Source organism: Acinonyx jubatus, chromosome A1, assembly GCF_027475565.1.
Source record: "Acinonyx jubatus isolate Ajub_Pintada_27869175 chromosome A1, VMU_Ajub_asm_v1.0, whole genome shotgun sequence".
Classification (NCBI taxonomy): Eukaryota; Metazoa; Chordata; class Mammalia; order Carnivora; family Felidae; genus Acinonyx; species Acinonyx jubatus.
The window spans coordinates 143,218,420-143,233,304 of record NC_069380.1 but is presented as its reverse complement, the minus strand read 5'-3'; the positions used below and the strand labels follow the sequence as shown (position 1 = coordinate 143,233,304).

The window sequence follows — 14,885 nt, the reverse complement described above, 5'->3', positions numbered from 1 at the left end:
CTGACAAGATTACATGAGAAAGGTTAACATCCCAGTAATGGGATGAGTAAGCATGATGTGCCTCTGATGAGTTTCACTGAGAAGAGCACAGCATCATTGCTGCAGTATTCCTTTTAAGAAAATAGGACCAAAGTCTGGAGCATGAAGAGGCATCAGAAGATCATCCCATAGAATTTAAGATCCATTCTCTAGAACTGTTAACACGACAGAGACTAAGGAATAATTCTTGCTTGGGAGAGGGTGAAGAAATATTACAGTTAAATGCAACATGTGGTCCATGAGATCCTGGCCACAGAAAGTAAAAAGGAACATTGCTGAGACAAATGGCAAAATTTGATTGAGATCTGTGGCTTGGATGGTAGTGTTATATCAATGTGGATTTCCTGTCTTGGAAAGTTGTGTTATGGTTATGTACAGGAATGTCCTTGTTTAGAGAACTATACTCAGCAGTACTTAGAGGTGATGAGGCATAATGTCTGTAGCTTGCTCTCACACAGTTCTGAAAAAGAGTGAGGATAACAAGTATATAGAGAGAAAGAGAAAGGGTAATGGGGCAGATGTGGGGAAATGTTAACAGTTGGGCAATTGGTGTCAGAATATATGGGAATCCTTTGTACTGTTTCTGCAAATTTGAAAATTAAAAAATTACATATACGTTATCTTAAAGCAAATGGAGAACTTATACCAGAATGGGGTTAAATGGAAGAATTTTGTTAGGAAGTGATCCCTAAACTGAGATCTGAAATATGTCAGCAAGGGGCACCCTTTATTGAGCTTCTTGAGAAGAGAGATTGTTTCATTTTAGTTTACTTTTGTTTTGCTTTTAATGGTTGGCATTTAGGTATTATTGATTAAATGCATGAATTGAAAAAAACTGAAGGAAGTTTTCTATGGCTGGAAGTTAGCAAGTGTGGTAGTGGCAAGAAATTAGGCTAGTAAGGTAAGCAGAGAACAGGACATATAGTAGCATATATATTCAGTACACTTATAAGAAAATAAAATTGAAAGAATTTCAAAAATGGCTTAAGAAATGGCAGCTCTCTACTATATCCCAAGTGATAACAATTACGAAAACAGTTCTGATCAGATATTTATTTTTTTTGATGTTGAATTTCTTTTGAAATTTTTAACTAATTAGACAAGATTTATTCTGCTGTAGGTTAAATTAGTGGACCTTTATAGAAATTCTTGCCAGTTGTCAGGCTTACGTGTACATATAAATGAATACACGTATACTTCATAGGATCAGAAAATTTGAATCATGTACGGTTTGGCCCAGCTCTAAGTGCTGCTCAGACAGCTGTTAGAAACTTTTGATTCAATATATATCCAGTAGCACACCTTTCATAAAATAAACCCTGTCTGTTAATCTCTCCACCTTTTTCAGTTCTAGTTTTCTTTTTTCCATTCGGCCAAATTGTTTGAACTTAACTATAGAGTATTATTTTTCTAAATAGTTTCTTAGGGAAAATGTACCCCCCAAAAAATTCATTGGCCCCTTGGTATTTTAGTCCTGCTGCTATTATAATTTCAAATGAGTAAAATGATCTGTAGAATGTAGAGAGATTACATTCAAGAAGCGAAATCAGTTATTTTCGTACCGTTAGTAAATTAATTTTGGGGAAAGGCATAATACTTCTCAGGAAGAAATAGGGCAATTTTTGCCTAGATATTTGTTCCCAAGAAGTACTTACTTTATTTACCACAAAATTGGGCAAGGTAGAATCTATTTAGAACTAAGAACTTATATAGGGATATAGGGCTATAAAATTTATAAATTAATGTGAAATATAAGAAATCTTGCAAAATACTCAAATGTATTCTGTAATTATAGGAATTTAGAAAGAGAATTGTTAAAGTGTGTATTTTATAATTATTTACAACATTTCTTTTTGTTTTCTTTTACAAAATATGCTAGGCACTTGGTGGTGTCCCAGGAAGTCAGCCATTACTTCCAAGTGGAATGGACCCAACTCGACAACAAGGTGATTACTTTAAAGTAAAAAAGTGAAACTGACATGCAGAATCTCAAAGGAAATCCTTTATTTTTTAAGGACAATCTTATTTGTATATATGTTTTATAATTATCCCAGTTGCATTTTTGCAGGTAACATGGCCAAATGACTTGTATTTTCAGCTTACTCTCACAATTATGCATGATAGTGAGGGTAGTAATAATAAAAGAAATAGTAATTAAATATCCAAAATCCATATTTTAACTAATAACTTCTAAAACCTTTTATATAACTTCTAACAAATGGAAATTTAAATGATTACATCACATATGATATCTTCTGCCTTTTTCAGATAGGTTAGTCCATCTGAAAGATGAGCAGGAGGAAAGAAAATGCTAAGCAACAGTAGCTTGATTATTTTAACAAATCAATAATTCGGTCCTTCCAACAGAGATATTTAGGTGCCACAGATAGGTATGGCTCTAATACACTGTTCCAAGGTAAAAGGAGCAAATCATATGAGAGATGTATTTCAGTACAGACTAGGAAGAAGAATTTAATCTCAGTGAATGGAGAGTGTAGGCAAGTAGCAGTAAGAGGCAAAAAAGTAGCCATGGAAGCCAAGATGAGATGATGTCAATAACCCAGTCCCTTACTAAGTAAGATTTAATGTCAAGCAGAGAGGAGGCTACTGGCTCCTGGTTTAGCGCTCATGCTCATTACTTTGCTAGTATCTTCATACCTTTTTTTTTTTTTTTTTAAAGGACATCCAAATATGGGTGGGCCAATGCAGAGAATGACTCCTCCAAGAGGAATGGTGCCCTTAGGACCACAGGTAAATAATCAGCACAAAAAGCTAGATGCTGAGTTTTCTGCCTTCATCTTCTATAAATAAACTATATCATTTGCTGGCTTTTATTATATGCATTAAAGGCTTGATATAACATAATTATTAGGTTCTTGAGGAACAGAATATCTGTGACGTGTCCAAAATGATGTGACAACAAACCATATTTTAAGAGTGCTATCACATATGCCTTTAGTACATTTGAAAAAATATGTAGAAATACAATAAAGTAATTATTATAAAAAATAACTATTAATTACCTTTTTGTTAACTATGCTGAGGAAATATAAAAATATTGTAATAATTATTATAAAAGATAAGCATATAAGTTAAATAAAATGCAATTGAGCTAAGCTATTAAATAGAATAAGCAGCATAAAATATATTTCTAGAAGTCTTGTAAAGAATGCCATTGGCAATTTATTATATTCATATTCATAGAATATGAACATAATAGCTATTTAGAAATAAACATTAAAATGGGTGTTAGTGAACAAGCGTAATCCTATCAGTGTATATCAGATGTTAGCCTTCTTCTCTATCAAAATTTCCCAGAAGTACACAATATGAGTTTGAATCTGTCCTACCTGTTGGTGACATATATTTTTTTAAAATATGGTGTTATAGAATAGCAGTTATTTTTGGTAAAACATCCTTTTGTCTCTCTTGGGAAAACTGCATAAAGTAGAAATTAATGTTATAATGTTATGTTTCAAGGAAGCTAGTCCTAAATCCAGAATTTTAAATTTCTATCTGATGGGTCAGAGGTTAGTATGTCATAATACTGGCTAAAAGAGTGAATTAATTTATTTTCTTTATTCTTTCCAAGAATAGCTTTATAAGTGACAGTTTTAGGAACTTGTTTTATGTATCTACTTTTTAAAAATTAATATTTTGTTGTGTGCCCAAAGGAGTCAGAAAATCAAAAATCTAACACTGAGATAATATGAGTTAGACCTAGGAGTTTCCAACGAACATTGTAATTATATAGGTATACACACACACACACACACACACACTCATATATATATATATACACATACAATTATATATATATGTATAAATATATATATATACACACATATATACATAAATTATATATATATACACACACAGTTATATATATATACATGTATATATATATATATATAATTATATATATATATATGTGTATTGAAACACAAAGACCATGTAACCAAATTTTCAAAGATACTATATTTCATTAAAAAAATAAAACCTAATATGTAAATATTTGACACCCTCAGAGTCAGAAAGAAATTATTTGTTTAGTCTCATTTATTTCCTAGTATTTTCTTAAGATCTTATAAAACTGATTTAGATATTTAAATCATTTTCCCCTATGTCTATTCATGTTAGGGTTGATGATGTATGTGATCAACCATCAGAAGCTATTGATATCAATTAGAATTCATAAGATCTACAGGATATTTCATTGACTCAATATATATTTTAGTTTTTAATGAACTAAGCCAGTTTGACTATACAGAACTTGAAGGATTTTCCCCCCAAAATTTCATAATAGATACATTTTTTTTTTAATGTCTATTTATTTTTGAGAGAGAGACAGAGATAGAGAACAAGTAGGGGAGGGACAGAGAGTAGGAGACACAGAATCCGAAGCAGTTTCCAGGCTCTGCACTGTCAGCACAGAACCTGACAAGGGGCTCAAACTCATGAAGCATGAGATCATGACCTAAGCTGAAGTCAGACACTAAACCAACTGAGCCACCCAGGCGCCCCTAGATACATTTTAAATACACATAAAAATGTGGTGCCTGTAATTTAGTTACCGTTCTTCATTCAGTTCACTGATTTTTAAACTAGCGGCTCTTTAAACTTTTGTCCTCCCAAACCAATATTTTCAATACTTCTAAAAACTAGAGTCTGATTTAAGGGTCAGCTTTGCAGTGTTTGAAAGATAAAACAATGGTTACTTAAGTTATATGCGCACTTAGATCTCATTTGGAAATGCAGAAATAGAAAGCATACCGGTCTTTATGTTTTATAAATACCTAGCTGTTTATGTGTTTTGTGTTATAAGTAAATTATAATAAAAAAATAAATGAGTAGATTTCTGGTATGTAATCTCTTATTGATGAGTTTTAATACCCAAGTTTATCATGTAAGTGTGAATTCTTTCTTTGTATTTTCAAAATCAGAGTAGTTTATTTCTGCCATTTGGATTAATATCCTTGCTATTTATATCTTCATAGTTTGAGGTAGATAAAATGTTTTGCTTCGAATTTACTTCAGAAACAAGAACTACCTACATTAACGTCTTTAAATCACAGTATACAGAGTGTCAATGGTTAAAGGAAATTATTTATACATGCCATTACTTGAATGAAAAGGAATCCTATTAATATGAGTGGCAGAATAGGTAAAATGTGAGGTAACATAATTTGGAATGAAGGATTCTTTTGAGATATTTATCTATAACACCTGACATATGAAACTTAGGCACTATAAACTATGAGGTTTGTAAAAGTTATCTGTGTTTCTTGAAAGATGAGAAAAACAATTCTCATAGCAGGTATTTAACCATACAGATGCTACCCAAGAACAGAATGCATCTGCTTTTTTCTAGTTGAATTATGGAAATAGTCTCTGTAATATTGTTTCTAGTCTTTTACACAAACATAAAATACGTCTCTTTTTTTTTATTGTAGATCTCATTTCCATAATATTTTGAGCTTAAGACAAGTATAATGGAGAAGGACAGTAGTTATCTGTTAGAACAATTGAATTCCTAAAACAAAGAAATATATATAATCTAAGGATTTTTAGATAAGGCTGATTTAGGCAGATCACACCTACATTATAGTAAACATGTGCTTAATGTTTATCACATGAATGAAGAAATAACATCAGCTCTAAATCTTGACATATTTTTCCCACCTCTTCACCTATTTTATTTTTTTATTTTTTTTATTTTTTTGGTTTTTTATTTTTATTTCTGAGATAGAGGGAGAGACAGAGCATGAACAGGGGAGGAGCAGAGAGACAGGGAGACAGAATCAGAAGTAGGATCCAGGCTCCGAGCTGTCAGCACACAGCCCGATGCGGGGCTTGAACTCGCCGTGAGATCATGACCTGAGCCGAAGTCAGATGCTTAACCGACTGAGTCACCCAGGCGCCCCCCCACCCCGCCCCACCTTTACCTATTTTAAATTTGAGTTCAGGGATAATATATACAGTTATCTATTTAATTAAGAAAAATATCTTAATACCATATCTGAAGACATTTTTCTACTTGCTTTTGTAATAAGATATACTTAGCTTGTCTGTGTTCTTATGCTCACCAGGTTCCATATGACTAACAGAAAAATTTGCCAAGACTATATAGTTAGTTCTAGTTCCTCCAGAAATCTGAAGGATAAATGAGTTGTATACAGGTAGGAACATACCATGATTTCCAAATCAAATACCTGGCTGGAGTGGAGAAATAGTGAGATGGGAATACATAGTAAGTTGTCATGTAAAGAGAGTTAACTTTTTCTTTATTTTCAAATTTAAGATAGGAGGTAGAATTCAGTTCAGTAAAGGGAAGAACTTTCTAGAAAGTAAACTACCCAATCATGGAGAAACTCTTTATAAACTTTCCAAGCAGAATCTGAACAGCCATTTTGTCAGGAACATTGCATTGGGAAAGAGATTAAACCAGATGGAATTGTATAGCTGCCATCCGCTTTAAAATTCAGTGATTCTAAATTAGCTCTTACCATTCTGCCTTTGTTGATACCACTTGAAAAGCCAGTTGTTATTCTTTCTTATCTTCCTGTTTTCTTTTGCTTCAGATTATTCACAAAATGAAAATATTTTGTAAATCTATCAAATTATGTATTGGATAATTTCTTACTCATTTCCTGTGATACTTGAGCACTGGATATACCAAGATGAATAAAACAGATTCTACCTTCAAGGTACTTATTGTTTACTAGGAGACACAAATACATAAAGAAAAACTGTCATATAGTAGAAAAAAAATCTAGAAAAGAAATATGCATACTCTGTCAGGGAATCATTACACAAACAAGCATATAATTCTGTTACAGTTGAGGGCTCAAGAGAAGCTGGTGAGATGAGGGCTCATTTAAGTTGGTCCCTTATTAATGGCGACAAGCAAGAGCAGCTACAGTGTTTGAGCATGTGGTGTCATGCTTTTAATGCACCGAGCACTATGATAGCTGTTTTAGATGATTTTGTTTTGTCTTCCAACAAGCTTTTAGAAGACATGATAAGGAAACTAAGGCTGAGTGGACAATTGGGACAAGTATTGGCCCATGATCACACATATAGAAAGAGGGACAGAGGAAATGGGGCAGTGGCAACAGACGTTCAAACCAATATCTTTCTATATCCAGAGCGATAAAGAAAACTAATGTTTCCCTTGATAAAATGAAATAGATCTTCTAAGACCAAAAATGAAGGGATACTTTTCTTTTGAAGCATTTCTATTATACTTTACCATCCAGATTTTATTTCCAATGGCTAACTTTCTTCTCAGACTTCTTGCTAATATTGCTGGTGCCACTGCCATGCTTGGTCCAGAGGTTAAGGGAAATGACTATCATTTTAACTAATGACTCAAGTATGGATAGAAACCTTTCTGTCCCATAGCACATACAATTGGGATGTTTAAGTAAGATTTCTTGAAATTAAAAGGCAATAAACAATGAGAAGAACGTGTAACTAGGTCATTTATACACTGTGGTTTACTCCCTGGAGTTAACAGTCTCATTGAGTATTTCCTTGTCATCTTAGTACCTACTACACAAAAGGCCATGCTAGGAGTTACCATGAGTGTAAAAGTGTATTGCGTGTTTCTGAACTACAAGAAATCCAGTAGGCTGGAGGGTATAGTTGGGAGTAGGGGAAGAAGGTGAAGATAATAGGAAATGAATACAGGAAATACAGGCTAGGGCTGATCTGCAAATACCATGATAGAGCCATGCTAAGGAATAAACATTTGATAGGCAGTGTGGGTCATCATGGCTCTTAAGTGACATAAATAAGAATGAGTTTTAATTTTTTTTAATGTTTATTTATTTTTGAGAGAAAGAGCGCATGCATGTGAGCAGGTAGGAGGTGGGGGGGCGGGTTGGGCAGAGAGAGGGAGACACAGAATCTGAAGCAGGCTCCAGACTCTGAGCTGTCAGTACAGAGCCTGACGCGGGGCTTGAACTCACAGACCATGAGATCATGACCTGAGCTGAAGTTGGACGCTTAACTGACTGAACCACCCAGGCACCCTTAGAAGCATAGTTCTGGAGGCAGCATGAAGAATAAATTGGGAGAGGGGAAAGGCTAAGTCAGAGAGACCAATGAAGACAGTACATTAGTCTCAGTAAATGACAAAGATTAGTGATATGATGGAAAGCACTATTTCAAGAACTATTTCACAGGTGGAATCAATACACTTTGGTAACTGACTGGATTCGGGAATTGAAATAAAAGGAAGAGACATCATTGAGCTCCCAGAGGTTCTTAGCCTCGACTGTTGTACAGCAGGTGATGCCACAGAACTGACTGGAGAAACAGTGGGAAGAATGCAGTTGTGAGAAGAGAACATTGAGTTTACTTTTAGATATGTTGAACATGAAGTGGTATCCAGTTAGAAACAGTCCAAATGAAGTGCAATATAGGAGTTTTCAGGAGTTTAGGAGAGATATCATGGCAAAATTTAACACATTTGGGATTCCTAAATCCCAATGAATGGTTGAACTAATGGTACCAGATAAAATTACCTATAAGTGTGTATTTATTTAAAGGAATGCTACGGCTAGAACTTGGAGAAAAGCAACTTTTAAAGAGTGCAAAATAAAAGGAGCCAGCAAAGGAAATTGAAAAAGAGTAGTCAGAAAGGTTGTAGATAAAGTGCTGTGAGAAAGCCAAGCATGAAAGCAGTTGATAGTGTCAAAATATATTAACGTAAGAATGTTAAAAAAAATCTTTTGGCCCTAATGGAAACTAAAGTAAGCTAATATGATATGCATGTTAAAACATTAAAATGTTTTTCTCCTTTGAATATACATAAGAGAAATTGACAGAAGCCTATTGAGTGATATGATTCATGTATACATACTTTAGTTTTCATATATTGTTGTACATGTTTGTATTAGTGCATTTCTCTATAGGATGTATTATTTTGTAAGCAGAAATAGTTTGCATTCAACTTTCTTGTTGGGTTCACCAGTCTGTTTTTTTTCCTTCAGATTTTATGTAATTGTTCTGGGTCTGACAATTTCAAACATGTTAACTAAGTCTTTTCTTTAAAAGTAGAGTTTTGGATTTATAAAATGTTTTATTTGTAAACATTCACTGTTATACAGATATTAGGACCTTAATAAAGATATGTTGAATATTATAATTGCAGTTGTACCTTAATCATTTAACATGCCCCAATGATCTTACATAGTCATGTAGTTTTTAGAAGACACAGAGCAAAGTAATTGTTAAAATAGAAGCAATAGTACAAGAGTGGACCCTTCAGAGAAAGAATTGCACAGGCCTTATCCAATCAGGAGTTATGTAGGGAAATCATTAACCTGCTCTCCTTTCTTTCCCCCCTCCTCTTTGGTTTTGTTTTTTTGTTTTGTGGTAGTCTGACCCTTGGTTATCATTACAGAACTATGGAGGTGCAATGAGACCCCCACTGAATGCTTTAGGTGGCCCTGGAATGCCCGGAATGAACATGTAAGCAAAATGCCATATTATCCTGTTTAGTATTCTATTTTCTGTCTTCTGAAGTCACACTAATTTGTAACACACTTTCAGCTCCTCAATTTCTGTGTAGTATAAAATGGAACTGGTGTAAATGAACTAAACATGAGCAATAGTGTCTGCCTCGTTTTCACAACATACTCCCTTTTTCTTCCTTACCTTGCAACCTTTAATTTTTTTTCCATTTTCAAATGCCAAATGCCAACTTTTAGCCTGGTTTTCATGGTTCATTTATTTAATTAAAAATGTGTCTTTTATGTATAAACACAGCCTCCAGATAGTCTATACAAAACTGTAAAGAGATGCGGACACGAGGACCAGGACTTCACTCCACAGAAACAGACAATTGATACTAACTTCATTTTAACAGATACTAAATGATTCCTAAAAGATCTTAATTCTTATATATGAGTCTTTACTTTTGCTTTGTTGGGATCACTCTTAACCCAGGAAGCATTCTTTCTGGTATTATCTTCTATATTAAAAAACTTTCCATACTATAGGGTCATTTTTTTTATTTTCTTTTTAAGTTTATTTATTTTTGAGAGAGATACAGAGAGAGAGAGAGCAGGCAAGGGGCAGAGAGAGAGGAGAGAGAATCCCAAGTAGGCTTTGCACCATCAGCGCAGAGCCCAACTCAGAGCTCAATCCCACGAACCATCAGACCATGATGTGAACCAACATCAAGAGTCAAACACTTAACCAACTGAGCTACCCAGGAGCCCTGATAGGGTGAATTTTTGTTTGAAAATTAAGATGTGCAGATAAGGTGTAAACTGACAGTATTTTGGTTTGTTTTTTACTGAAAAGTCCTTTCAAGCCCAAAGAGCATGGTTGTTTCTATTACACCAAATAACGCCATCTATTAAGGAATTTTAACTTATTTTTCAATATCTAACTTGCCCTCAAAGTTCCATATACACCAGGTGTTTGTGACTTTCATTAATTCACTAAAGGGTCAATTCTATGATGTGGCCTAAAGAAAGCTTACCAGAAATAATGAAACCTTTCCATATAGGGTTGTGGGTAGTTTCCTCTAATATATTTTCCCATTAGTCCTTTGGTTACTTACATATCAAATTAGACAGCTCTGCCATCATTTAATGGCATTGAAGATATAATGAGACAAGTTCCTTTGATATAGATAGGGATTTTTTAAGTTTCTGAAACCATTTTCATGGAAAGCAATTTTGCCTAAAATAGAAAATAGGTTAATAAGTGGCTACCAGCCAGACTCAAAACTAACAGAACAAGGGGAAAAAAGTAGGTCAAATTTTCCTATCACGTCTTTTTACTTTTAAAGTAAAAATGGGTAGACATGAAGTCTGACTTTTCTTAAATCTCTCAAAGGCTTAGCCTTTATTAATGGTTGTTACAAAAAGGAGTGATATTTTATGCTTAAATCAAAAGCTGCAACTCTTACCAATAGGATTTAGATGTATATAAAATTTACCTACCTGAGATTCTGACTTTAAAATGCAATAGCTTTTAGAAAATATAATTTTAAATACTATGTATAGATGTAAGGAGTATACATTTTGAATATTATGATCAGTTAAAAATTAGCATTAAATGGTAAGATTGTACCTAATGTCATTTTGTGTACTACACTTCATTATAATTAGCCATGTGGTCAACTTTAGATCAACCTGTTTTTGTTAATATAAAGAAAAAAGTTATTTTTATGTGACCATTAAGAAACTCAGCTGCTTAAAACTGTCTGGTTCTTTTCTCACATACACTTAAATAAACATATATGGGTGCATTAAATTCCCTAGACTATGGACACTAAAAATATGGTTGGAATTTTTAATATTATTTTTGCTGACATTTGCATTTGGGTTTCTCACTTAAATACACTCAGATCATTTAAAATATTTTTATTACCCTATATTGTATTATTCGTATAATTTCTGCTTTTTAAAGTGACTGAGCCTTAACAGACTCAGATTTCCATTATTTCTTACTATTGATTTATTTGTGGTCTTATGTAATTTTCAGTTTTCTATAAATTAGTATATTCTTAAAGAACAATGAAAATGTAAATATTTCCTTTTAACAAGGAAGTTCTGAAGTACGTAAGATCCAAACAGACAGAATAATTCATGTGTTGATATTGGCCCCAACAAAGCAAAAGTGAATTTAAAGAGACATAAAAAAATAAAATGTATCATCTTCATTGTACTCAATAGAGTAAACTTTTTTGAAATTCACTTCATAATTTAGTATCTTTAAAACATATACTAAATTCATGTTTTGACAAATAAGTATTTCTAACTAGCATTTGTGGCTTTCTTCACGTCACTTTTTTACATGTTGGGTAATTTAAAAATTAAAGGTAAAGGCATTAGAATAGTGTTACTTTAAGCTATGTTTTTAACAGTCTTAGATATTTGCATGTTGGAGTCAGGTGAGACCTGCTGGCGAATCATATCTGGATGAGTTTTCTTTAGCTTGTCACTTTTTCTTGTTTGCCATGAAAATATAATGACAGTGAAAAATAATACCCAACTGTGCTGACAGAAGTAATTAAATACTGTATACCAACTGGCAAACTATTTGGAACAAAATTTTGGTAGTTTTATTTTTACAATTATTGGTTGTCTCCATAGAACATAGTTATTCTGACATAATTTTTATATTTCAGTGCTCTGAACTCAAGTTATTTATAGTATCATCTAAAATTAAAGAGTATACTTCTAATGTTTCTCTAACTACTATTGTATTTTTACAAATAAAAGCCTAATATCAATTTCAGTACTTTAAAGTAGAATTTACAAACTACAGCCACAATGTAAATGTTTTCAAGTGCATTATGGATAAGTTTTCTAAAAGAAACTATTTCTAAATTAACCACATTTTTATAAATTTCCAGAGAGTTTAGGATTCAGCATTATAACATTTCTAATTCAACTTTGTATACATTGGTATTTTGTAAAACTAAGAGGACAAATAATTTCAAAGGATCCAGACCTTCTTGTTATCCTATAGAATGATAAATTTTCCGTAGTTATTGTCTTGAAATAAAATGACTGTACAGCAAAAAAATTTTTCTCTACAGTAATCATAGTTGCTTTTATTTTATCAAGTCCGTATACACTTACCAAAAAATACATGCTTCTTTTAAATTACATTTTTCTCTCTGTTTTTTAAATGAGGCTATCCTGATTCTACTTCAGACTATACCTATATAGAAATCTCCATTCAAAATAACTCCTGTATTATAGTGTGTAAATTACTTTCTTGATAATACTGCTGGTCCTCAAAAGGAGTGGGAATTACTGAGCTTATATGGTTGTTCTAATAGAACTTCTCGCTAATATAACCCCCATTTTATTTAGCACTATTTGTGAAACTTTGTTTTCAATCACAACGGCAGTGTTGGGAGAAATTTGGCTTATCCACGTGAATTTTTGTTTTTAGTTTTTTTTTAATGTTTATTTATTTTTGAGAGTGAGAGAGAACATGAGCTGGGTAGGGGCAGAAAGACAGGGGGACAGATGATCTGAAGCAGACTCTGTGCTGACAGCAGAGACCCCAGTGTGAGACTCGAGCTCACAAACTGTGAGATCATGACCTGAACCGAAGTCAGTCGTTCAACTAACAGAACCACCCATGGGCCCCCTCCATGTGAATTATTAATACTTAACCTATCATATTAAAATGCAATGGGGGCACCTGGCTGACTCAGTCGGTTAAGTGCCTGACTTTTGATTTCAGCTTAGGTCATGATCTTATGGTTCTTGAGATAGAGCCCCATGCCAGGCTCTGTTCTGGCAGCTTGGAGCCTGGTTGGGATTCTCTCTCTCCCTCTCTATCTGCCTCTCCCCTGCTCATGCTCTCTCAGATGGGCTCTTTGTCTCTCAAAATAAATATATAAACACTTAAAAAAAAATAAAATCCAATGTGATATGAAATACATAGTGTTCTGAGACTAGATTAGTATTTGTCAAATAACTGAAATGTGTAAAAGGTATTGTTATTGATAATGTAATATTTAACATTTAATTTAATGCTGTTATTTAAGTAAAATGTTTAGTTATTTAACATTTAATTTAGCATGTTAATTTAACATTAAATAATTTTTAAATGATAAATAAATATGATATTTAATCTTATACCGTCCTATTTTAAAATTATGAGATCATTATCAACTTAACATCATTGTATACAAATTTTTGCCATGATTTGTATATAGCATTTTTTTTAGATAGAAAGCATGAAGGTGGGGGAGAGCGAGAAAAGGGGAGAGAGAGAGAGAAAAAGAGAGAGGGAGAGAGAGAGAGAAAGAGAAAGAGAAAGAGAGAGAGAGAGAATCCCAAGAAGGCTCCATTCTCAGCACAGAGCCTGATGTGTGGCTCGATTCCATGACCCTGGGATCATGACCAAGCCGAAATCAAGAGTATGATACTCAACCAACTCAGCCACCCAGGCACCCCTGGATATAGCATATTTTTTGTGCTGTTTTAAGATAAATATTTCCCAATTTCTTTACTATGTTTTATTTAACATCACACAAATTATGTGGATTAACATCAAACAAATAAAATGTTTCACTTGGTAAATACATACCATATGTTTTACCTCACTTTCTGTCCGTTAGGACATTGAATCCTGTATGTAAGATCATCTTTCTAAAGTGTTCCTATAGTTAAGTGTAAAATCGTCATCATCAACCCTATCTTAATGAGGCAACAGGTTCCAGAGACAGTACAAGTACATGCCCCTAACCTTCTCCCTGTGCACAATACTTTGACCAACTCCTCTCTGGCATCTCATTTTCTCCTTAACTCCTCAAGCAGAATAGGAGAAAATTGTATTTGGGTACCCTAATAGAGCCCAGGGAAAGAATTTTCATGTACTTCCCTGCTGTTTACATCCCTGGGGAATTCCAAACAAAATGAAAAACAATTCTAAATAGTCCAAGCTAACATGGGTAATATAGCTAACTTGGACAGCTTCTATCTAACATATGAGAATTTCAGGGTTAAGGTCTCTGCAATAAGAATCAGGGGACATGTTTTTTTGTTGTTGTTTTTTTTTTTAATTAAAAATTTCCTGTCTTTTTGCTGCAGTTAGAAGGAAAAGGGAATCTTGAGTGACCCTAATTACAGAGGACCTGCTAACAGTAGTCTACTTTTTATCAAGCAGTATTTATTTCGGTATACTTAATACTGAAGCATGAGTACAAGAGACTTTTTCACTTAATTTTGTTTTAAAAGATTCATGTCCTTTTAAGCTATAGAATACAAAACCTTATCCACCACCCTAAAGTGAAGTAATATACTGACGTACATTGGATTAGATTATTTCCTGTTTATCTCAAGATTTACTCTGGC

General features: G+C 33.4%; 1 protein-coding gene across 14 annotated transcripts in view; it reads left to right on the top strand.

The window, feature by feature from the left end:
- SSBP2 (single stranded DNA binding protein 2) overlaps positions 1–14,885 on the top strand; it is a 309,255-nt gene that overhangs the window by 250,367 nt on the left and 44,003 nt on the right. For 12 of the 14 annotated variants that reach the window (XM_053224507.1, XM_027038998.2, XM_027038986.2 and 9 more), the window contains 3 exons: positions 1,919–1,985; positions 2,720–2,790; positions 9,428–9,519. In XM_053224507.1, the coding sequence (XP_053080482.1) occupies positions 1,919–1,985; positions 2,720–2,790; positions 9,428–9,519 (230 nt within the window). The remainder of the gene's footprint in view (positions 1–1,918; positions 1,986–2,719; positions 2,791–9,427; positions 9,520–14,885) is intronic. The other 2 variants (XM_027039008.2, XM_027038994.2) reach the window with 1 other exon arrangement.